This window comes from Etheostoma spectabile, chromosome 6 (genome assembly GCF_008692095.1).
Source record: "Etheostoma spectabile isolate EspeVRDwgs_2016 chromosome 6, UIUC_Espe_1.0, whole genome shotgun sequence".
Classification (NCBI taxonomy): Eukaryota; Metazoa; Chordata; class Actinopteri; order Perciformes; family Percidae; genus Etheostoma; species Etheostoma spectabile.
In genome coordinates this window covers 31544758-31569751 of record NC_045738.1, presented here as the reverse complement: position 1 = coordinate 31569751, position 24994 = coordinate 31544758, and the positions used below count along the sequence as shown (strand labels likewise).

At 40.7% G+C, this 24994-nt stretch overlaps 2 protein-coding genes and 2 non-coding genes across 5 annotated transcripts in view; 2 read left to right on the top strand and 2 right to left on the bottom strand.

The window, feature by feature from the left end:
- Positions 1-189: 189 nt before the first annotated feature.
- On the top strand, positions 190-11781 carry snrnp48 (small nuclear ribonucleoprotein 48 (U11/U12)). Of its 2 annotated transcripts, XR_004332510.1 has the most exons (10): positions 190-453; positions 2425-2538; positions 3890-3950; positions 4564-4644; positions 5419-5601; positions 6120-6241; positions 7361-7461; positions 7596-7718; positions 9772-9933; positions 11541-11781. XR_004332510.1 is itself a non-coding variant. In XM_032519363.1 (9 exons), exons 1-9 carry the CDS (start codon positions 313-315, stop codon positions 9851-9853), a joined length of 1008 nt encoding a protein of 335 aa, XP_032375254.1. In that variant the 5' UTR covers positions 190-312; the 3' UTR covers positions 9854-9956. The 2 variants fall into 2 exon arrangements, 1 of the variants encoding a protein (XP_032375254.1); XM_032519363.1 differs by lacking the exon at positions 11541-11781 and having other exon boundaries at positions 9772-9956.
- LOC116691600 (collagen alpha-1(I) chain) overlaps positions 11617-24994 on the top strand; it is a 39079-nt gene continuing 25701 nt past the window's right edge. The window contains exons 1-10 of the mRNA XM_032519357.1: positions 11617-11860; positions 15365-15449; positions 16065-16130; positions 16853-17025; positions 18559-18669; positions 19318-19371; positions 19513-19566; positions 20473-20526; positions 23956-24009; positions 24420-24473. Of these exons, the coding sequence (XP_032375248.1) occupies positions 11840-11860; positions 15365-15449; positions 16065-16130; positions 16853-17025; positions 18559-18669; positions 19318-19371; positions 19513-19566; positions 20473-20526; positions 23956-24009; positions 24420-24473 (726 nt within the window). The 5' untranslated portion in view covers positions 11617-11839. The remainder of the gene's footprint in view (positions 11861-15364; positions 15450-16064; positions 16131-16852; positions 17026-18558; positions 18670-19317; positions 19372-19512; positions 19567-20472; positions 20527-23955; positions 24010-24419; positions 24474-24994) is intronic.
- Positions 14418-14489, bottom strand: trnap-cgg (transfer RNA proline (anticodon CGG)). Its single transcript has one exon. It is a non-coding gene; the product is annotated as a tRNA-Pro (tRNA).
- trnap-cgg (transfer RNA proline (anticodon CGG)) lies at positions 16440-16511 on the bottom strand. Its single transcript has one exon. It is a non-coding gene; the product is annotated as a tRNA-Pro (tRNA).

Sequence of the window (24994 nt, the reverse complement as noted above, 5' to 3'; positions counted from 1 at the left end):
ACATAACATGATGTAAAATAACAACAAAAAAGATAAAATTATTAAAAATAATATATACATGTACATATACAGTGTATATATACAGTATATACAGTATATATTTACATATTTTATGTATGTATTTATGTATAAAATAAAAAATAAAAAATGGACTTCAACTACCAGCATGCATCGCTCCCGTACTCCCGAATGCCAACACCCCGTGAAACGTCATAGTCTCGCGCAGGATATGGCTGCCGCAAGTACAGCGAAAACACAACAACCGATGAATTTGGGACAAATTATCATCTGATTTTGACTTAAAACGTCAAAATGTCGGACTCATTAAAGACGCAGACGCTCCAGGATCGACTGGACCGTCTGCAGGAGCTCGAGGAGTTCACGGAAAACTGCAAAAAGCAGTTAAACGATATATTTGAAACGCTGGGATGGTCGCGCGACAACTCCAACCAGGTAACCGTTGGCTTAACGGTAGTTTAGCGTTAGCATGTAGCAAATTTTTAACGTCCCTCCAGATAAAAAACAACACAACGTGTATCGTACGTTATGTACGTTATGTTATGTACGTTATTATATTTAGAATTTAATGAAAGGAAAGTTGCCGAGCGCGACACCGAGTAAAGGAGAAGCAGCTTTATTTGTAACGTCGGGCTAGCAACAAGGCAATTTCAAATGTTTAACGTTAGCTAGCTAGCTACATTAAACGTTAAAGAGCCGGTTAAAGCAATTAAAACATGTAAAAACATCTCAAATAGAATAAGAGAGATATAAAATACAAGAACAAAAGTTAGAAAGCAGTCGAAAAATTGAGTACAAAAGGCACATTAGGCAACGGGGACAGGAAGCAGACCTGACCCAGACATTACTATATTAATATTTGTTATTATTATCATAATACACTATTACAAAGACAAAGAATTGGAAAACTTAATGAAACAACACCATCTTAAGACCAATAGAAAGCTTCTTAAACTTCATGAGAAGCCTAAAGAAAAATCTTTAGCCTGGATTTAACCCTCCTGTTGTCCTCGGGTCAAATATTACTCGTTTTCAAAGTTTCTATATAAAAAAATGTGGGTTTCTTTCAAACAAAGTGACCAAATATAACATGAATACTTCCATAAGAATTTAAATGGTTTCAAAACAGTATTGTTATACTGACAAAACCTTGACACACAGTTTAGTCGTTGATGATTATCCACTCCACATCTTCTGATCTTTACAATTATTTTATTTTATTTTATTTAACCTTTATTTAACCAGGAAGTCCCTTGAGATTGAAATCTCTTTTTCGAGAGAGACCTCAAAGTCAAAATAGTTCCTAATTTCAGCTTTTTTTTTAACTCAGAAATTAGGTATAATTTCATATAAATGGGCTAAGAAGATGTAACGCAGAATTGGGTGATCATCTATGCTTTATGTTTCATGAACAGGTAACGTTAAAACAGACTAGGGTTAAAAGAACGGAGAGTTGCATCGGACCTGCAGTTTTTTGGGAGTTTTTTCCAGATATTAGGATCATAAAAACTGAATACTGCTTTTCCATGTTCTGACTCTGGGGACAGGAAGCAGACCTGACCCAGACATTACTATATTATTATTGTTGTTATTATTATAAACTACTACAATGACAAAGAAAGGGAAAAACTAAAACAATTAGAAAAAAAACCCTCCCTTTTCCAAAATCATGGTAGCAGCTACGTCCTGCTTCGTCCTGTTATGTCCTTCTACGCCCTGCTACGTCCTGCTACGTCCTGCTACGTCCTGCTACGTCCTGCTACGTCCTGCTACGTCCTGCTACGTCCTGCTACGTCCCGCTACGTCCCGCTACGTCCCGCTACGTCCTGCTACGTCCTGCTGGGCCTTGTAATGCCCCACAGTGCCCTGCTACGTCATGAACTACTACAAAGAACTACTACAAATTACTATTTTTTGTGACTGTTATTGCCACTCTTCATTCTAACCCCAACTGGCCCGTCAGACACCACCTACCCAGAGCCTGGGTCTGTGTCTGGGCCTGGGTCTGGGCCTGGGTCTGGGTCTGGGCCTGGGTCTGGGTCTGGGTCTGGGTCTGTCCCAGGTTTCTTCCTAAAAGGAAGTTTTTCCTCTCCACTGTCGCCCTGTTGCTTGCTCTGGAGGAAACTACTAGAACTGTTGGGTCCTTGTAAATTCTGGAGTGTGGTCTAGACCTGCTCTATCTGTAAAGGGTCTCGAGACAACGCTTGTTATGAATTTACACTATAAATAAAATTGAATTGAATAAGACCAAATACAAAGCTACTTCAACTTTACAAGTCTGAAAAATATCAGGTGAATCTTACATTTGTGTTTGCAGACTGAAACACAGAAGCCAGAGTGTGGTGGTGTGTGTCGCCTAAAAATAAATCTAAAAACTGATTCTCTTTTTTTAATATATTTTCACAGGAAGCAATGGAGCAGTGTCCCTACGACCCCAACCACAGAGTCCCGGTGAGGAGCATGGAGAAACACAAAACCTCCTGCAGCCGCCGCAAGATGGGCTACTCCGCTGAGGAGGAGGTAACAAACACACGGCTCTAGTCTAATGGAAACTTAAGCAGAAAGTTAGGGGTAGAAGAAAATATAAATATGGCAACGTGTGGTTGTCTTTTATTCTTGGGATACGAGAATCGATACGCTGGCGCCACATATTGATATTGTAATTATTAAAACAAGGGGGCTTTAAATAGATGCTCCCTGCTCCCAGCGTCGGGGCTTCATGTCTCCTCGAGGTAGCGCTCAACACGTGAACGTCAACAAGATGGTGGGGAGCAGTTTGAGGAAAATAACAGATGTCTCAGCCATGTTTAGGTCCAAAGTCTGAACCCACTTCAGCTTTTATACCACTCATAGGACAAACAGAATTGATAAGAAAGGCAATTTGCAAGAACTGCCCCGTTAAAAGTCAATTATTAATTATATAATTGCAGTGTTTCTTTTTTCAGCAGTGGGGACAGGTCTGTCCAAAAGAACTGGTTTGTTTAATAGTTTAATAGACTTGGAAGAAAGTGAACGATTTGACAATAACCCACATCAACACAACAGTATGTGGTGTTAAACTGGACGGGCCCAATAACCTCTGAATAGTTGTTAAAGTTAAGTCAGTTTGCAGTTTAACTTGTTGTTTAATTGCAATGTGAGCGGCAGCCAACCGGGGTGCAGGATATCAGCAGGATCATTTAAAAGGAAACTGCGACTACGTTGTGCATCTGCTCTATTTCTGACACCCTGGCCGCCACTACAATATCTACAGGAAACACAGGATTGTCTATCAATGTTGTGATTATCCCAGGATTTCAGTATTGGGATATTATCTGTCTTGTGAGCCATGTTTCGTGCATCTTACTGTATCGTGAGGTACGCAGCTCTGATTTCCACCCTAGTTATGAGCTTATATTGTGTGTGGTAGAAAGTAGTGGCTCAGTGGTAGAGCAGTTTCCTGCCAATTGGAAGGTTGGTGGTTCAATCCCTGGTCCTGCAGTCCAATGTCAAAGTGTCCTTGGGCAAGACACTGAACCCCAACTCCCCCGAGTTGCCCCCGGTGCTGCGTCATCGGAGTGTGAATGTGTGAATGTTTATCTGAAGAGCATTATTATTTATCTGGTGGCACCTTGTACGGTAGCCTCGGCCACAGTGTATGAATGTGTGTGAATGGTGAGTGCTTCCTTATATAAAAGCGCTTTGAGTAGTCGTTAAGACTAGAAAAGCGCTATTTAAATACAGCATATTTACATTTATAGTCAATAATATGAATATCCCTTCACGGGTGTGTTTTACAACCTCAGTCTGTGCCAGTACACCATGTAGTCTGTGTTCATATAATGTTCTTAATCAACAAGAGAGCATTTAAAGGTTTTTCACTCTGTTGCAGGCGGAGATGTTCGACCCTTCTGTGTGTTATGAGAACAGCAGTGTCAGAAGCTTTACGATGGGTGAGTCATTAGTGATGATTGTTATCTTAAATCTTAATTCAGATAATCTGGATCAATGGTGTAATAAAAATACATTTTTTCCTTTTTTTTTATTTTAAGATTTGAAGAAATTGTCTTGAAGGCCATGACATTATTATGAGGCTTTTTGTTCCTGAAAACAACATAGAAAATACAACCACTGTTATTATATAAAGTTATATAGCTCCAAATATCACCTGATTAAGTCTAGATGTTCTGGAAAATAATCTTTGTTTTGAAAGAGGAAGATAAAAAAGACCTAAAAACAAATATAATTTTTTATTCTTGTCCTTGTTTTTGGGATTTATTTTTCTAAAGATACGTTTAAAGAACAGGAAAGAAAACACTTAAAGAACTGCAAAACGGTATAAAATACTTTTGTTCATTTATAAGATCTTTTTATGATTTCTTCATTTAAAAAAAAAAAATACAACCACCAACCTCAACCGTGCACCTTTTTATTATCATCTTTATTATGGGATGATATGGAATATAAATAGAAGTTAAAGGGTATGTTTCTGGTTTAACCAACCCTGCCCAGAAACACACACTTTGTACATTTTTCATGTGCTTTATGTCATTTTCTTTCATTCAGACAAATCCACCCAGCACCAGGTGATCCTGCAGGCCAGATCTGCTGCACCACTGATGAGGATGGAGGGCGTCTTCTGGCAAGGTGTGAGCTTAATTTGCAATGGTTCACTGTCAAGAGGTGCAAATGTTTACCATAAACTCCAGATGCAGTGACCAACCACTAGATGTCACCAGAGCAATATCTTGTACCATCCTCACTTACTCATCACGCAGCTGTTTGCACCCTCTGGACCTACATTGGCCTCATTTCCCCCCCCAAATACTAATCAGATAATCATCTCAATAAGATATAATATATGGTATAATAACCTATACTTTCTTGATTTTGGGGTTTTGGGCTTTTATTTGATGTCATGTATCTGCTGACGTATCTTTATCCGTGTGTTGTGTGTTCTGTTTGCAGTGACAGTGGTGAGTATTAGAGAGGAGCTGGGCTCTAGAAAGTTCTGCAGCTCTGGGTCAGGCTTGCCTGATTACGTGTAGTATCCTTTAAATGTCATATCCTTTCAAACCACAGGGCTGGGCTGGGACACACACACACACACACACACACTCACACTCACTCACTCCTAACCCTATACATATTTTAACAACCTCTTTTCCCTTTACGTGTTGGGGAAAATCTTCATACACAAGACAAGACTTCATGTGCAAAATACTAACGTCACTTCCTCTTTCTATGAAGTCCACTGCTAAAATTATTCCAGTTAAAAGCCATTGATCACAAAGGAGATGAACAATTGATAAAGGCTCACAGCTGGTTTTGTTGACCACATCCAGATGGATAATAGTTTTTATTTTAAAGCCCAATGTGTTAGGGCGATATGTGTGTAAAGCTTCTCTGGTCCTCCATCAGGTCAGTACTCCGGCCAGCCCGTCGACGTGCCCGAGAACCACAAGCGTGCGGTGTGTGACCTCACCGTGGCCGACCGGCTCGCTCTGTACGATCACGTGGTCGGCGTCCTCAACCAGCAGAAGGAAGCCGCCTCCTCCAACAACGACGATCTCTACGTAGACCTGGTGTCCAAACTCCAGAAGGGTAAGACTCGCACATCAAGGTGAAGACTTCCAAAAGCCTCCCGAACATCGGAATGATATAAAAACAAAACTGGGTCAGATTACCTGTATATGGAAAACCACAACAGTCTGGCTCATAAACTCTTCCTTATTAGCTGTTTGTTCCTTAATATTACTGTTAAAAGTAGTTTTGTTGGCTGCACATTTTGCTTTTATTTTGGTGAGTTTTTATTTTTTTATTTTGGTTTTTCCCCTCAGCATTGTCCTCAGGTAAAATGAGTGTGTGTGTGTGTTTGTGTGTAGATGAACAACAGAATGATATAAAAACAAAACTGGGTCAGATTACCTGTACATGAAAAACCACACCTGTCTGGCTCGTAAAATCTTCCTCATTAGCTATTTGTTCCCTAATATTACTGTTAAAAATAGTTTCTGTTTGGCTTCGCATTTTGCTTTTAGTTTGGTGACTACACAAAGAGCAGTTTGTTTTTCCCCTCAGTGTTGTCCTCAGGTGAAATGAGTGTGTGTGTTTGTGTGTAGACGAACAACAGAACGAGCCAAAGACTCACCTGGAGCTGATGGCAGAGATGAGGGACTACAAGAGGCGGCGTCAGTCTTACCGGGCCAAGAACGTGCACATCACCAAGAAGTCCTACACTGAGGTATCAGCGAGCAGAGAGCAATGTTTGGCTGTCTCTTTTTTTACCCACAATCCCTTCTATATGTTGTCACACATTTTTAGGCATTCCTTGTGCAGTTAAGTTTATATATTCAGAGTTCAAATGGCTTTGTTTTTGAGGAAAGGTGAGACGAGCAAACAACAAAACCATTAAGCAAATGCTCAACACCATCGCTCAAGATCCTGACAGTCCAGCACACAACAGGAGTTTCCCCCGCTCATCCCGTCTCATTACCTGTCTTGTTTTTGTATTATTTTATTTTGGCATCTAGGCCTTTTACTGTGAAAGGCCGTAGGTCGGCAACAAACCTGCGGCCTCTGCGTCGAGAACTGAGCCTCTGTATGTGGCCGCGCGCTCTACCACTATGTGTCTCGTTACCTTTTTCAAGCAATTTAAAGAGGTTCAAAATCATTCGTCAAGTAATGTAGTGAAACCACAGGACTCTGGCTGTTATGACCAATCAATGCAATAGAACAGAAATGCACAGAAATCTTCAATCACTACACCCTGAGGAAGCGTTGGTGGGCTTTTAAAAGTCTTGCCAAATGATTTAAAGGCCTTTTTATTTATTGTAACCCCCTCTTTTAATGCCTGCAAATGTTTTTTTTTATGACTCTTCTTGTTGTCCATGAACCTTACTACCTTCCATGTTTCACCAGTGGTAAAAAGGAAACCTTCCAACTTTTATCTTACACTGAAATCTTATTGTGCAGGAAAATAAACTGTCCGGCAAACGCTGGTGTTTTTGTGTAACGGTGAAAACCTGAAGCTCCGAGAATGGCTCCTCAGGAGGACTGCACGATATGAGACAAATTATGTAATTGTGATTAATTTGACTGATATTGCGATTGCGACATGATGCACGATATTGGAGGGAATGATCATTTTTGTATCATTATTTTCATTGAGAAATATTAAAGTAGTGTGATTTTTGCAAGGAGCTGTTGGTTGTCTGATGGTTTGACACATTTTGCCACAGACAAACTGCATCTTCAACAATCAACTTTTGATTAAAATGTGATTTATTGTGCAGCCCTAGTTCTCAGTAAAACTCTTGTTAAATGAAGGTACTGATTGAGTGTGACTGTGATCTCCCTGTAGGTGATCAGAGAGGTGATCAACGTCCACTCACAGGAGCTCAGCAGGCAGTGGAGAGAAGAAGAAGAAGAAGAGTCAACGAGATCTGAACTCTCCTCCCAAAGGTACGACAAACACTGTGACCCCCCCTGACGATGAGTTGCTAATCCGTTTGTTTAATAAGGAAATTAAACATATTTTGGATTAAAGGAAATCTGTTCTAGCGCTGCGTCAACAATCAATGTTATCTGTCTGTCAGGCGTCGGCTGGATGAGAGGCGCTCGGCGTCGTCGGAGTCTCGCCTCTCGCACGGCAGACGCCATCGCAGCCGAGAGCGAAGCCAAGACAGAGAGAGCAAGAAGAAGAGGAAGAAGAGGGAGAGGTGAGAGAGGACAAACCAACCAATATTGTCTATTTTGGGGTTTTTTTACGCTTCAGTACTGGATGCTTAACATAAGTTTGTCTTCTTTTAGAACAACTTTTACAAAATGCAGCTGCCAGACTGTCAAACCGAACAAGTCGCCAGTCTCCTATTACACCAATCCTTGCATCCCTTTAGATAGATAGATAGAGAGATAGATAGATAGATAGATATAGATAGATAGATAGATATAGAGAGAGAGATAGATAGATAGATATAGAGAGAGAGATAGATAGATAGATATAGAGAGAGAGATAGATAGATAGATAGATAGATAGATAGATAGATATAGAGAGAGATAGATATAGATAGAGAGAGAGATAGATATATAGAGAGAGAGATAGATGGATATTTATTGATCCCAAGAAAAATGGGAAATTATAGTGTTACAGCAGCACACGTACATCAGTCACACAGCACAGAATATAAATGAGATACTAGGAAAAAATATACATACATACAATCTACATGAACTAATAATAATAGGAATAAAATAAAAGAACAAATATTTAAATATATGAATATATATACAGGATGGGAAAACAAAATGTGCAACTACTTAAATAATATGCTAAAATGTAAATAAACCAGTTGTGCAGGTTGCACGGGCGGGGTTCTCCATGATGGATAACAGTTTGTTCAGAGACCTCCTCTCCACCACAGCTTCTAACGTGTCCTGTTTGCAGCCTTCCTGATCCGTCTGTTCAGTTTATTGGCTTCCTGTAAAAATTCAGAATATCTTCTGAGATCCTATTGGTTACCTCCAAGGCATCACATGACCTTTCCCTCCCCCGATACACTTCTGAGCTCCTTGTTCCTCACTCCACTGCACGCCCTCTCAGATTGTCGCCCATTTTAATCCATCCCTCACTCCAACTACAAAACCAAAAGGAGATTGTGTCTTTTCCATTTTAGCTCCAACCCTCTGGAATCTTCTCCCTCAGTCTGTCAGGTTTGTTGAATCTCTGGACTGTTTTAAACGCCTTTTACAAACCCACCTTTATACATTAGCCTTTGTGGAAAGGGCTGCACCCCCTTTATGCTGTTCTTTAAACATAATGTTTATTTTTATTTAATTATTCATACAAAACCTTTATTAGACGCCACTTTACTTCAGTCTACCTTCTGCACATTGTCTATTGTTTTGCCTGTCTTTCTTGTGTTTACTTGTTTGTTTGTTTTTTGCTCTTATTGTTGAGAATGCTACTGTAACTAAGGAATTTCCCCGCTGTGGGATGAATAAAGTATCATCTTATCTTATCTTGTCTTATATGTGTTGCGCATGTGTGTGAAAAGCATTTGGATCTCTGGACTGTTTAAAACGCCTTATATAAACCCACCTTTAGACTACATTAGACTTCTCTTTATCGAGCCTTTTGGGATGACTCCCGCCAGGAAATTGAAAATTCCTGCAATAGTTTTAGCTAGAAAATAGAATACAAAAATAGATTAAAAAAAGACAGTATAAAGACAACGAAATAACAACAAGAATAATAATACCAACAATAACAACATTTTGCTGCTCTTATTTTCCTCATTGTATATGTCTTCTGATTTTACTTTTTATATTGTTTACTTGAATGTTACGTTTGTCTGGGGACCTAATTGGTTAAAAGGTCTTGTCTCCACCGTGGGATAGAGGGAAAATGTAATTTCGATCTCTTTGTATGTTTTGACATGTGAAGAAATTGACAATAAAGCAGACTTTGACTTTGACTTTGACTTTGAACAATCGTCAAATACATTAGCCTTTGTGGAAAGGGCTGCATCCCCTTATATGCTGCACTTTAATAATGTTTATTTAAATTTATTTATTCATATGTATTGCGTGTGTGTGAAAACTGTGTTTTTAAAAGTGCTGTATGAATGAAGTGTTACTTCTTACTACGCAGCTATAGAAGAAAATATATCAGATGGAAACAGTCATTGGTCAAAACTTTTATTAAACAAAACAGGCTTTTGTTTCTGAAAGTGACCAAATTTCCAAATTCTCACTGTTGTCGCATCTCTGCAGGGATTCCCGTTCCCCTGATGACCACCACCACCACCACCACAAGAAGAAGAAGAAGAAGAGGAAAGAGGAGAAGGAGAAGTGATGGAGTGGAACAGCAGCAGCAGCAGTAGATCAGACCAGGTCAAAGGTCAATGGGGCCTCCTGCGCGTCAGAAGATCTCAGGTGTCATAACATTTTAAGATTATGAGATTAACGAGGTGATTTTTGCGAAAGAAATAAATGGGAATAAACTTTTTGGGAACCAGCAACATTAACATTTTGGGCTTTTTGTGCTTCACAAACACCATTTTAAACTATAAAAACATTACTTTCACATCATGTTTTACTACCACTGCTTTTTAAATTTCTCAGTTTTTCCGTGTAATTCCATGTCTGCAACTAACGATTGTTTTCATCAGCGATTGATCTGTTCATTATTTTCTTGATTTAATAGATTAGTTTGGTCTCTAAAATGTCAGAAAATGGTGAAAAATGTGGATCGGTGTTTCCCAAATGCCCAATACGACGTCCTCAAATGTCTCGTTTTGTCCACAACTCAAAGATATTCAGTTTACTGTCACAGAAAAGAGAAGAAACAAGAAAATTTTTACATTTAATGACGCTGGAATCAGAGAATTTTTACACTTTATTCATAAAAAATGACTCAAACTGATTTTATCGATTATCTAAATAGAGATTAATTTAATAGTTTACAGCTAATGGATTCATCTTTGCAGTGTATGGCTGATCCTGGACAGGCCCCGCCCACCTCTTCCTGATTGGCTGTGGGCGGTTTTCAACTACAGACCACAAGGAATGTTGGACGGGAGTGTCATAGCTGGCACACTGATGTCACGGGGGTTAAAGGTCACTCCGGTTTCAGGCATGCCTTTGCAGAGTGTCCTCACGTGTTTACGCAAGGTTTCTGCACTCATTGGGAAGAATCCTGTGAAGTCCTTTAATTTGAAATTTGGTTTTCAGACGGGAAAAAAAGATGTTACTTAAAATGTCATTTAAAAAAAAAAGAAGCAATTTTAAAACTACATTATACCATGTAGATCATACATTATGTAATGAGTTGTCACTAGACTTGTGAAGGGAAACGCGTATGATTATTTAACTGTATGTTGAAGGTTTATTCTCGCTGTACCGTAAATGAACTGAATGTTAAAATGTATTCCACAGATTGTTTAGATATACTGTACATGCTTCAGATTAAACTCAAACTTAGTCACGTTTCTCTAAAGGCTTGAACCAGCTTCGAGTCACGATTATGTTGGCCGAAAAAAACAAAAGAGACAAAGGAAAAAACTCAACGCTTTCTATTTCGGCCTTTGTTCCGTACTGGGTGAATGCTGAAAGACCATGTGAAGGACTCTGTCATACTTGAGAAAAATGGCTCTTGTGACCTGTACGCCGTCCTTTGTGAACGCCACCTCCGATGGGCTATATGGTGTTATTAAATACCCCCCACCTCACCTATGTTTCTGAAGACGTCATTAAGAAGGATCTTAACGTCTTCTCCGACAACCTGGCTGACTGGGAGGCCCTTGTTTTGTTGGCAGTAGGAAATGTCGAACAATTAAACTAGTTTTCGGTGAAATTTGGTGGCAAGTTGTAAGCAAAAGAGTTAATTTGTGGTGGAGATTTCAGATATTAAAATGTGAAAGGAAAGATGTAGGTTAAAAATTAAGACTTTGCAGGCATGACTTTCCTGCTCAAACCCACCCATCCATCCATCCATCTCTTTTTCTCTCTGTTTTCCCTGCTGATGCTGTATTCTGGCTCAGGTATTTCTCACCCTGTTGAGACGCAGAGATAGACGACGAGAAGAAGAAGAAGAACAACAACAACGAAAAAAAAGTAGGAGAGGATCCCGTCAGTGCCTGGGAACCTGAGGGATCCTGGAGGGACAGAGAGGAGACAGAGACAGGACAGGGGGAACCATCGGGGGTGATAATGCTGTGAGGAGAGCTGCTCAGGGAAAGCTAAACCAGGTTGTTCCTTAATCCTCGTCTGAATCCTGAAAGCGTCCTGTGCTGGATCTGGTCTGGTCTGGTCTGGTCTGGTCTGAGTGGACTGTGGCACCATGGGAGCCTCCAGCGACAAGGTAAGAGAGGACGGTCTGGGTTTTGGCCAGGGACCCTGAAGGTTTGGTGTCTGTTTTAGTCCCCTGATGGGAGAAAATAGGTGATTTGAGTCAACTTGGATTCAACTAAAATGATTTTTTGGGGGTGCACAAATATCAGTTGTGGACTGTTTACTTTTGGGGAAATTGGACAGAGCCGTTGCAACGTGGTTGGTTACGGCAACGGGACACGTTGGAGAGCAGAGAAACTGTCCAGGTCCAGCAGGTTTTAAATGGGACAAAGACTACATGGACATTTGAGTGTAAAAGTGATCCAGCAAAGGTTTAGTTCTGCATCTTTAATCTGAGTTGCCCGGTTTTATAAGTGTTTCCCAGGGTGTCAACAAGACATTACAAGTGTCAAAATATCATCATTTTCAAAATAAATTTTAAAAAGTGAGTTCTTCATTTTCCACATTTAAGTATTAGCAGATTTGCAGTCTCTTTTTTTATTATAAAGCTTTTTTGGGGCATTTTTTCAGCCTTTATTTTTGACAGGACAGCTGAAGACATGAAAGGGGGGATGACATAGGTCAGAGTTGAACCCACGACCACTGTGTCGAAGATTGAATCTCCCGCTTTGTGCTTTCTTTGTTCGATTTAGTTTGTTTCTCAAGGAACAAGATCAGCGGTTTGACAGCCTGGAAAACTCATTGACACAATCCCAACAAATATACTTTATCTTTACTCTTCCCTGACCCGATGTGTTGGGAAAAGCCTGTTGTTGATAAACTGAACTCATGTTAAACTGAGCTGACCTGCAGAAAGAATCTAGCTGAAACCCACCAATGTTAGTTGTGTAAAAACTATTAAAACATGTTAGCATTTGCTCTTCAAATAGTATTTAAATAGTCATTTCTGCTACCTGCAAAACCCTTTCTTCAATACAGCAGAGGAATTTACTCAGGGTCATGCATCACATTCAGTTGGTGTGAAAAAAGGAAGGTCTGCCCGGCTTTGTTTGTGCGTTCTGCTGAGAGGGCATTTTTGTGGATCATTTTCCATTGTGGTTAATGATGACAGATTGTATTTCGCCCCCTGGCTGCCTGGGACATTTTGTCTTGAAAGATGCATCATCACCAAAGCCGATCTTTTACAGGAAATATATTGCATTTCCCCTGAAAGTGCACACCGGCCAGACTCAAGCGAGGCATTTTTATTTAGTGAAGTAAAGTATAATCCGTGTGAAAATAATTACATTCAAGGCCCAAAAGGTAATAATGAAACCAAACACCCTGAAGTGTCAAAAGATGTGGCATTTTTACAATAGCAATGATGCATGAAACAAATGACAAAAACCCGTGAGAAGATGTTAAATAAAGAGCATGCAGCGAGGGAGTGTCTCACCTCCCAGCCCCAGAGGTCCTGCAGGTCGGGATTATTTGGGTTTTTGCAGCATGTTCTGCCTAATACTCCCTAGTACAGTTGATTTCTGATGCCTAAACTAACCTGTAGTAGGTGTTAATTTACTGCATCATACTGCACAGCAACCACTAAAACACTGTTGGCAGTAAGAATGTTTTAGGATAAAACGTCTTGAAATTTGGCAACAAAAAGAAAATATGTAGAATTGCAGTACAGTGAGAATCTGTCTGTAACCCACCAATTTTATTTGTGCAAAAACTTGATTTGAATGTCTTTATATTTGATTGTAAAGTAATATTTTATTTCATCTTTATGCTGCTGGCAGACACCCTGGAGATTAAGTTAAACACTGTTCATTATGTATTTACTTTCCACTTTTTCTGTTTATTGTCTCATTGGTTAACAAAAACATGCGTTGCCTCTACTCTTTGCTGCATTTTTACTGAATAAAAAAATAAAAGTTTAAATTTCTTTTGAAAGAAACCAAATTGTCAGCATGGAATTTGTTGAAAATATAAAAAATTGCCAGCCATGACTGTCAACTAATGACTTTACCTCTCTATTTTTAACTAAATAGATAATTAAAGAACAAGTTTGAACAGAGTCGTATTTAGTTTATTTGAAGTTTTGAGAGTTTTTAAATATTTCAGCTTTCATAATGTCCTTTTCCAAAATCTAATGTCTCACAAGCTCAAACTGAGTTTTCACAAAGCACACAAGGAAATTGAGATTTTTGTGAAAATACGATCCCCTTCAGTTTATTGAGGGTGAGTCAACGTCCTTTGTTCAGCTTCTCCAGCACGGTTAAACCTTTAGGTTTTTTTACGGGTGGTGTTCAGGCTCAGAGGGAAGTTAAAGGAATGTCAGATGAATTTGAGAAGAACTCAGCGGTTTTCACTCTGACAAAGAAACCTCTCAGTCTGTTGGATTCTCACCCAAACACCAGCAGAGGCTCATCTGAGCAGCCGCAGGGCGACCTTTTATGAGTGATGTCAACTAAAAAACTCTTCTGATCCTCCCTGAGATAGCAGAGCCCAGGCCTCCAGTAAAGGACCATAATCACACCTGTTGCCATACCACATGTTTTAGCATGATTCATCATAACTGCCTCCTGATCATCAACAGTTACAGTCCTTAATGTAGTATGTTTTGGAGATTTCTTGTCCCAAAGTGTGGGCTCGTCCGGGATTTGAACCCGGGACCTCTCGCACCCGAAGCGAGAATCATACCCCTAGACCAACGAGCCGTGTGAATGTAATGCCACAGAATCAATTTTCACATGCTGTAGTTAAAGGGCTAGTTCAGATGTTTAGTGAGCTATCTGTGATTGTTTGTGCTAATTCTCCACAGTAAGTGCGTTAGCTACAGCATTGATGTCGGTCGACATCAACTCCCGAAGCAGGCAGGAGTACCGACACGGAAGCTAACCAATGTCCTGCTGTGGACGGTGGCAGCAGCTAAACACGTTTTAGGGACCTTCATGTCAGAGAACTGAAGCCATTACCTCTGCTGTCTTTAAAGCCACCAGGCTCATTTTGACAAAAATGGCATTATACCTCGCAGAACACAGGAGATGCTGCTCCACCGCTGCTTCGATCACACAAACTAACCGATCAAGGCAGCAGTTGAGCAGAAACTACCATGTTCTGCAAGGTAAAATGCCATTTTTTTCCAAAAGGAGTCTGGTGGCTTTGAAGAGAGCTTAGATGCATATAGTGTCTTCAGTTCCCCCTCCATAAGGGCTGTCTAATGTATTACTGTAGGTAATACACTGACTATGAATAAGTACCTCATACAACCCCACTTTAAAACATCCAAACTGTCACTTTAATGTTTGTGTGTGTCTGTTCAGGTCTTTCTACACACCTCTCAGGAAGTCTAAATTGTCATCATCTTTCGGTCAGTCTGTGATCGAAAAAGTAGGAGCCATGAGCTAACATCTAAAACAGGTCTGGTAACTGTTCCAGAGTATCTGCTTGATGCTGTTCTGGTTTTCATAAAGATGTTAGATAGATAGATAGATAGATAGATAGATAGATAGATAGATAGATAGATAGATAGATAGATAGATACTAAATGAGTAAATGAGTTAAATCCGTAAATGTGTTTTTCCTCCTGCAGGCGTCTCTCCTATCAGGGCTGCTTGTGTTCTTGCTCTGTGTCGTCTCTTCTCTCTGCCAGGATGAATACTCTGGATACCACTCAGGTCAGAGCTGCCGCACACTGCTGTGATTTATCATCAGCAGCAGCTGATAAAGTGTCTGTTTATTCCTGCTGCACAGAAAAACAAAAGGAAAAACAAATAGGAACCGCTAAACTAGATTATTTTGTTGTAGGAGAGAAATGAATAAGATAATGTTTGTGTTAGGGATAACACAACAACAATTCTTTGGTCTAGAAAATGTCTAAAATCATCACAATTATCCATCATAATCTACCAGAATTTTCCTTTCTTACTGAGTGTGATTAGCAGCCAAAATAAGAAGAAAAAAAATGTATTTTTGGTGCTGAATCCAGGAAATGTTTTGTATTTTAACGAAAGAAAAAATACCATATTGACCACACACAAGTGATTCTTGCATTCTTACTTTCCAATCACACATCTTTGCAAATTTTGCAAGTTTTAATTTCTATATCATAGTTTTAGAAGTAATATTTATCAAACTTTTGTTGTAAAGTGCAGGTTCATCCCAGATTTGTACCCAGGTCCTCTCACACCCAAAGAAAGAATAATAACCGTAGACCAACAAGCCCCACTTCTCTGGTGAAACCCAGATAGTAAAATCAGGTCTGATATCTCATGTTTCACGTGTCTGTCCAGGTGAGGAACACACCTATGAAGGCTCCATGGTCGACCACTTCGACAACTTAGCCTCTCCTCAGCCAGGTGAGTACAGGGACCCCAGAGTCAGCTACACATGGTCCTCGGTAAAACCGCGAGGTATGGCACAGAGCAGAGAGGCAAAGGTAAACATCATCAAAGGACAGCTGCAAACGAGGCTTTACTTTTTATTCTTACCTGATGAAAAATGACTGATAAATCAGTCAATAAATAAAAATACATAGAGAAATAAATAAATAATTAAATACATAAAAGGACCCCAAACACTAACAGAAAGTACTATATATATATAGGCCAGTGTCCATTGCCCTTATTCAGGTCTTAAACACATGCGATAATGTCTTTTCAGCAGTAGGGCTCATCCGGGATTTGAACCCGGGACCTCTCGCACCCGAAGTGAGAATCATACCCCTAGACCAACGAGCCACTCACAAAGACCTGTACCAATAGAATTGATTCTGATTTAAATGGTCTTTTGGAAACATCCGTTATTCTGTTCAGTATCGGGTCAGGTTCAGGTTCCAACCTCTGCATGTATTTATTCTTTTATTTATTTCCCTTTTCATGTATTCCCGTATTTATTTACAGATTTATTTATTTATTGAACCTTTTGCCATACTTCCGTCGTCCATACTTGCAAATTGGTCCAAACAAAAAGCCCACATAACGCTTGGTAGACCTCCAAACTAAAAACGGACCACAAACTGTAAAAAAATGCACCATTAAGTCCCTGAAGTAAGTCTAAAATGTCTCCTCTTTGCCATCAGAGTATCCACCTGAGCCCACTCAGAGCTACGAAGAAGATCAACAACCCGAGGAGGGGGACTACGACCTGTACGGCCCTGAACCCACGCGGGTCACCATGATGACCGAGGACGCCTTCCCCTACGCCACCACTGCCGAGTCTCACTACGCCAAAGAAGACAAAGAGACCATGCAGGTATGAGCGCTAAGGGCTGGAGGTCTCAACATTTAATAGCAAAAATAAATATTCGATTAATCCAGAAATGTCCTTCTTTTCGGCCGGATTTCCTTTACCTAAAGCTTCCTTTGTGTTGGAAATCTAACCTCCGGGGGATTTTTGAGGACTATGGTTACCTGGTCCTCAGGTCTCTGCAGGGTAAATCCAGACAGCTAGCTAGACTATATGTCCAATCTGAGGACTATGGTTACCTGGTCCTCAGGTCTCTGCAGGGTAAATCCAGACAGCTAGCTAGACTATCTGTCCAATCTGAGGACTATGGTTACCTAGTCCTCAGGTCTCTGCAGGGTAAATCCAGACAGCTAGCTAGACTATCTGTCCAATCTGAGGACTATGGTTACCTGGTCCTCAGGTCTCTGCAGGGTAAATCCAGACAGCTAGCTAGACTATCTGTCCAATCTGAGGACTATGGTTACCTAGTCCTCAGGTCTCTGCAGGGTAAATCCAGACAGCTAGCTAGACTATCTGTCCAATCTGAGTTTTCTGTTGACGACCAAGGTTTTGTCGTCACTTTTTTGTCGCCTTTTTGTTGCATTTTCCTTGCCTTTTCATCGCTTTTTTTGTCGCATTTTTGTTGCCTATTTGTCGCCTAATTGTTGCCTATTTGTTGCCTTTTTGTCACCTTTTCATCACCTTTTTCGGATGTCCGTCCCCGTCCTCTGTCTCTGTGTCGGCGCTCTAACCTGCGACTGATTTCTGAGGACTATGGTTACCTGGTCCTCAGGTCTCTGCAGGGTAAATCCAGACAGCTAGCTAGACTATCTGTCCAATCTGAGGACTATGGTGACCTGGTCCTCAGATCTCTGCAGGGTAAATCCAGACAGCTAGCTAGACTATCTCTCCAATCTGAGTTTTCTGTTGCGCGACTAAAATAATCTTTAAAATAAAACAACTAAAATAATCTTTGTTGGAACGTACACGTTCCACCAAAACAAGTTCCTTACCGAGGCTATTTTGCAGAGAAACCGGCGCTCCATAATAATAATAATAATGATAATAAATTGAATTTGTGTAGCGCTTTTCCCAAGCTCAAAGTTGCTTTACAGAGTAGAAACAGTAGATAAATATATAAAAACTAAGGATAGGCAGAACAGAAGAGATGGGTCTTCAGACGGGACTGAAAAATGGTGAGGGATTCAGAGATGCGGATCTCATGGGGGAGGGAGTTCCAGACCCCCCTGGGAGCTGCCCTGGAAAAGGCTCTGTCCCCAAAACTGCTCCATGCCGTGCTTAGCACCATCCATGACGATTGTGATTGGTGTAAAGAAATGCCAATAAACCAGAGCATGTTTCTCTCCCATCCCGGCATGCTGTGTGGACTCGCCGGACCCTTCTCCGCAGACTAAAGATGACCAAAATCCTCACACGTTAAGGAGATTTAAAAAGCCTTTGTGGGCCTCAATATTATCAGAAAAAATGCGCATTGTAACTTGAGCCAGCAGACAGTCCACAGTGTATATGTGTATATGTTCACACTCCCTGTGTTTTCAGGTCCCATTTGACACCGACTCCTTGGAGGAGTCTGGGGTCGAGGTGGAGGGGCCGACGGAGTGCGACTGTGAACCCGGACAGCCTGGATTCGCTGGCTTCGCAGGACCAAAGGTACCGACTCGTGTGCTCCCATCATCGCCACTTTATTCTCAACACACACTGCTGTTTTTCCTGCTCCATCCTGCTCATCTCAGGCACCACAATTCTTTTCCCATTAGTCGCTGCATTCATCCAGTTCTTCTGACAGTTATCTTAAATTTGCCTAATGGAGGCTTTCTTATGATGTCAATACTGACCATCAAAAATAGTCCATACAGACAGTTTTTCTACTGATAATAAATATGACAGAGCCCCGAAAGTGAGACTGAGAAAAAAAGAAACTGCTCGCCTTTTACCATTAAATACATTACCCCCATTCTTTACACTCTCCATTGTCTCCCGTTGTGTTTTAGAATCCATTTTAAGATCTTAATGCTTGTTACTAGTTAGTGAGCACACCGTCATTGAGGTCCTCCAATCAACTTACTGTAGGAGTCCCGCGGTTAGGGTACAAACTGTGGGGGGGATTGTACTGTTGCAGTTGCCGCCCAATATGTTTTTTATCTGAGAATTTCTGGTGTAATTTTCAGTTTACTGGGCATGCAATTAAAAAACATAGTTATAGTTTATCTGCATGTACACACAAGGAATCAAGCAATAAATGTGTTTGTTATCTTTTACTAAATCTGTATTTGTTATTATTTTCCTGTTTCCTTTCAGGGATCCAGAGGTCTGCAGGGTAAAGGTGGTGAGCCAGGAATTCAGGGCAGAGAGGTGAGAGTCTAAAATATCATTACTGCATGTTTTTTAATCATCAGGAAACCTGATTAACATAACAAGTTACAGCTGAGTGTCCAGTTGATTCTGCTACTGCTGCGGATACTGTGAGTTTCATTTGAGATTCTTGTGTTTTAGGGTTATAAAGGAACCAAAGGGGTTCGGGGAAAAGGAGGCGACACGGGACCAGTGGTGAGTAAACCGTGTTACATAGCAACGCTGATACTTACCAACACCACTAGGCATGATGATCTATACTGATAGATTCACCTGCACTACCACTGACATCAACAAAGTAAAAGTAAAAATGGACGTAGGAACAAACTGAAGGAAAATGAAAATGAAACTAAAGCTACAGAGACACTTAGAAAGGACCTTAAATCCAAACAAGGAAACAAAAGTAAAAGTAAAAGCAGCAGATAAAAAATAAATCCCCAATTTTCTATTTTTACACTCTGTGAGACGCCACAACAATACTTTGAGTCAAAAAAGTAAAATCAAGTACAGTAAATAGATAGTTCCCACTTGTTAAATCCTAATGTGAAATAAAAATACATGTGAAAAGTATTTTCGGCTGATGCGTTGTGTCTTCTTCTACAAATTGTAACTGAATATTTGGAATAATATGAACTGCTCCGGACTTTAAATGAGTTTAGGATGTATTAGGCCTGCACATATATATATATCTTTTTAATCGTCATTGCGATATCAACTTACATGATAAACGAAAGATTTTTTGAGTTAGATGAAAGAGAGTATCTGTAGAAAACTGCACTTCATTCAACAAGCAATCTGATTGTATTTCAGCAGTGTACTGAAAGCAGCAGAAAGGAAGAACAGAGTACACTTTAATATCTATTTATATTTATTATATTTCTAAGTAATGTTATCGCAATATTCAACAACGGCATCTGATATTTTCCTCTTACTCAGCAGTCCTAGGATGTATTGAAAATGTATTGGTGAACATACATATATAGCAAAGGCAAGAACTCTCCTTGCCTCTTTTGAGTTACAAACAATAACAAAGCACTTTATATTTTTGGCTCCGGTTTGTTGTTTATTTGTGGGTTTCACCACTGACCTCTCCTTTTACAGGGCAACGCCGGACCGGAGGGAGATGACGGAGGTTCTGGTTTCTCTGGAGCCATGGTGAGTTTAAAACCAGTTCTCTGAGTGGCCCACAGCGACGAGTCTCACATAAACAAGTTTGTAAAGTGTTAAAGCTGTAGTGTGTAGTAGGGCTGAACGACATTGTGTTTCAGCATCGACATTGCGACGTGCACATGCGCGATGGTCACGTCGCCAGAACATGCGATGTGAAGAAGGGTAGCACGAGTGTGTTGTATTGGTGTGTTTCTGTGGTGACATGCACGCTCCGCCGCGGGCCTGCGGAGAACTTCCATTACAGTGAACAATGCAGACTAAGACCAGGTGACAAATTGACCATACGGACAGTTTAATCTGGTGGATTTAAAGTTCAGATACTCTTTAAAGAAAATAAACACACTGAGTAGATCTAAAAGTGGATTATTTAAGCTCTTTTCTCTGCAGCAAGTTTCAAGCCCATTAAAGTTGATTTGGTTTGCTGTGATTTTGTACCAAAGAGAAAGTCAAAATCAGCCATTTGGCATCGTCATTTGGCACAGTTGGCACTACACGGTAAACTGCTGATGGAATTTCCAATTTCCTCGCGGGAGTCATCCCAAAAGGATTAATAAAGAGAAGTCTAAGTCTCTATTTCGGCTACCAAAAGGAGGATGTTGACCAAAATCAGGTATTTGGTCTGGAGTGTTGTAAAGTTGTGGCCACAAAACAAGGAAACACCAATTTATCTGATCACTTACAACGGCACCACAAAGCTCTTTTCTACGAATACAAAGTAAAATCTGGATGCCAACTAAAACCAAAAAGCTATTAGCGATGCCTTTGCCATTGTGACACTTTACCAGAAAAGCTCTGAACGACAGAAAGAAACAACAGACGCATTAACGTTTCATACCTCTAAAGATATGTTGCCATAGCACACCGTCGCCAAAGAGGGATTTAAGAAAATGATCCGAACGCTTGACAAACGGTATGCTATACCATCCCGTTCAAATTTTTCCCAAGTTGCGATAAAAGAGCTGTAGGACAAATGCAAATCCAAGATGGAGGCAGAGCTGTCACACGTGGAATACTATGCAGTGACTACAGACTCATGGTCCAGCGGGACAACGGAGCCCCACATAAGTCTGACTGTCCATTTCCTCACAAAGGACTTTGAAATAAAAAAATAAAAAAATATATTTATTTTCAGATACATTTTTATAAACCAATCAGGGGGTTAGGTTAGGGTAAAGCTGCTGTTTTATCTAAAAATGTGTTCTGCGTTTCTGTTGACAGAAATATGTTCTAATTTTGGAATAAAATTTTAAGTGACCTTTCTGTCACTTGGAATGAAGCTTGTTTATTAGTGAAATTATTAAAATCATGGAATGGTAATTATTGACTTTTTCCTGTATTGATGGCTCGAAATATTGCAAGATATATGCTTTTGAAAAAAAAATATTGCAATGTAATTTTTTTCCAATATCGTGCAGCCCCAGTGTGTAGTTCAATATTGTGCAGCCCCAGTGTGTAGTTCAATGTCGTGCAGCCCCAGTGTGTAGTTCAATATCATGCAGCCCCAGTGTGTAGTTCAATATCGTGCAGCCCCAGTGTGTAGTTCAAATTCATGCTGCCCAAGTGTGTAGTTCAATATCATGCTGCCCCGGTGTGTAGTTCAATATTGTGCAGCCCCAGTGTGTAGTTCAATGTCGTGCAGCCCCAGTGTGTAGTTCAGTATTGTGCAGCCCAGTGTGTAGTTCAATGTCGTGCAGCCCCAGTGTGTAGTTCAATGTTGTGCAGCCCCGTGTGTAGTTCAATATCGTGCTGCCCAGTGTGTAGTTCAAATTCATGCTGCCCCAGTGTGTAGTTCAATATTGTGCAGCCCCAGTGTGTAGTTCAATATGTGCCCCAGTGTGTAGTTCAATATTGTGCAGCCCCAGTGTGTAGTTCATATTGTGCAGCCCCAGTGTGTAGTTCAATGTGTGCAGCCCAGTGTGTAGTTCAATATTGTGCAGCCCCAGTGTGTAGTTCAATGTCGTGCAGCCCCAGTGTGTAGTTCAATATCGTGCAGCCCCAGTGTGTAGTTCAAATTGTGCAGCCCCAGTGTGTAGTTCAATATTGTGCAGCCCCAGTGTGTAGTTCAATATTGTGCAGCCCCAGTGTGTAGTTCAATGTTGTGCAGCCCCAGTGTGTAGTTCAATATTGTGCAGCCCCAGTGTGTAGTTCAATATCGTGCAGCCCCAGTGTGTAGTTCAAATTCATGCAGCCCCAGTGTGTAGTTCAATATTGTGCAGCCCCAGTGTGTAGTTCAATATTGTGCAGCCCCAGTGTGTAGTTCAATATTGTGCAGCCCCAGTGTGTAGTTCAATGTTGTGCAGCCCCAGTGTGTAGTTCAATGTCGTGCAGCCCCAGTGTGTAGTTCAATATCGTGCAGCCCCAGTGTGTAGTTCAATATCGTGCTGCCCCAGTGTGTAGTTCAGTATCGTGCAGCCCCAGTGTGTAGTTCAATATTGTGCAGCCCCAGTGTGTAGTTCAATATCGTGCAGCCCCAGTGTGTAGTTCAATATCGTGCAGCCCCAGTGTGTAGTTCAATATCGTGCAGCCCCAGTGTGTAGTTCAATATCGTGCAGCCCCAGTGTGTAGTTCAATGTCGTGCAGCCCCAGTGTGTAGTTCAATATCGTGCAGCCCCAGTGTGTAGTTCAATATCGTGCAGCCCCAGTGTGTAGTTCAATATCGTGCAGCCCCAGTGTGTAGTTCAATATCGTGCAGCCCCAGTGTGTAGTTCAATATCGTGCAGCCCCAGTGTGTAGTTCAATATCGTGCAGCCCCAGTGTGTAGTTCAAATTCATGCAGCCCCAGTGTGTAGTTCAATTGTGCAGCCCCAGTGTGTAGTTCAATCGTGCAGCCCCAGTGTGTAGTTCAATCATGCAGCCCCAGTGTGTAGTTCAATATCGTGCAGCCCCAGTGTGTAGTTCAATATTGTGCAGCCCCAGTGTGTAGTTCAGTATCGTGCAGCCCCAGTGTGTAGTTCAATATTGTGCAGCCCCAGTGTGTAGTTCAATGTCGTGCAGCCCCAGTGTGTAGTTCAATATTGTGCAGCCCCAGTGTGTAGTTCAATATTGTGCAGCCCCAGTGTGTAGTTCAATATTGTGCAGCCCCAGTGTGTAGTTCCTGTTGCTCCCAAGAGGAATTCTAAGTAAGGACAACAAAACTGTCGGCGCGTCCGCATGATACAAGCCTTCCGTGATCGTGCACCACCCCCACCCTTCCTTCTAAAAGCAGTTGCTAGTTGCCAAGGAGGACACGTAGGATTAATAAAACATGATGGACTCTTCAGAAGAGGTCGTTAGCTTCACTTGAGTTTCTGTGTTTTATAGATTCTCGATGACATTAACTTGTCAGAAAGTAGAAGAAGATAATAAGAAAATAGAAGATAATTAGCTAAACATGTTATGAAGTAACTAAGCAACTGAATCTTTTGTCGTCAACAGGGAGAACCTGGACTTATAGGAGACCTAGGCGTGCAAGGAGAGTTTGGTCTGAAGGTAAACACACACACACACACACACACACACACACACACACACACACACACACACCTTTTAGACTGGCCAGGGATGCACCTCTAATATGAAAGACATTAACTTTCTAATAAAGTTACTTTAAAATGATGAATGGATTTGTATAAACTTCTGGTTCACTCAACCATAAATTCTATTATGTCTCAAACCTCTCTCATATATCCCAAAATATATTGTATATTAATTATTTTTATGTAACAACATTTTTTTTCTGTCCTCATGACCTTTCAGCCATAGGAAGAATTAGGGTCCTGGTAACAGAATTACTAAAAACCTTTTTCTGATTAGTGAAAAAGTCCCCCACCCCCCAAAAAAAGCAGTTTAGCAGCATCATGAGCAGATGTTTTAATAATGTGATGTCTTTCTGTCGGCAGGGTGACGTCGGGATGGAGGGACCCCGCGGAGGAGTCGGAGGTCCGGGTGAGACTGTAAGGAAACAACCTCCCTGTAGTGGAAACATTTATCACATCTGAACTGAACTTTATTTTGAAAAACCATCAGTGTCATTTCTTCCTATTTTCTCTCTTATTGATGAATTTAAAAAATGTGGTTGTTGCAGCAATGACAAAAATAAATACAGATGAATAGAAAACGTAAAAGAAAGATATATTAAGGTTCAAGGTTCAAGGTAACTTTATTAAGAGCAAGGGCGTAACTTTTTTTTTGGGGGGGGGGGGGTCGTCACCCAGGAAATGTTAAGCAGCAAACGCTTCATTTCCTGCATTCTGGTTGTTTTTTTTGCAACAATTTGTGCTTTTTTATGTATTCAAATGTCTTTATTCATGTAAATAATATTATTATTATTATTAATCAATCTGCTGTATTGTTCCAATCTTACAGTTTCGAAACGTCACACGTGTTTCGGGATGTTTTTATTTTCTTCTTTAGGAATTATGCACATCTTAAAAACAAATGTTTGCTTGCCACAGCATTTAAACTCTTTGACTTC

Coding starts and splice junctions, on each gene's coding strand:
- snrnp48 (XM_032519363.1), top strand. CDS start 313: ATGTCGGACTCATTAAAGACGCAGACGCTCCAGGATCGACTGGACCGT. Junction 454..2,424: donor CGCGCGACAACTCCAACCAG/GTAACCGTTGGC, acceptor ATATTTTCACAG/GAAGCAATGGAGCAGTGTCC. Junction 7,462..7,595: donor TCTGAACTCTCCTCCCAAAG/GTACGACAAACA, acceptor TCTGTCTGTCAG/GCGTCGGCTGGATGAGAGGC.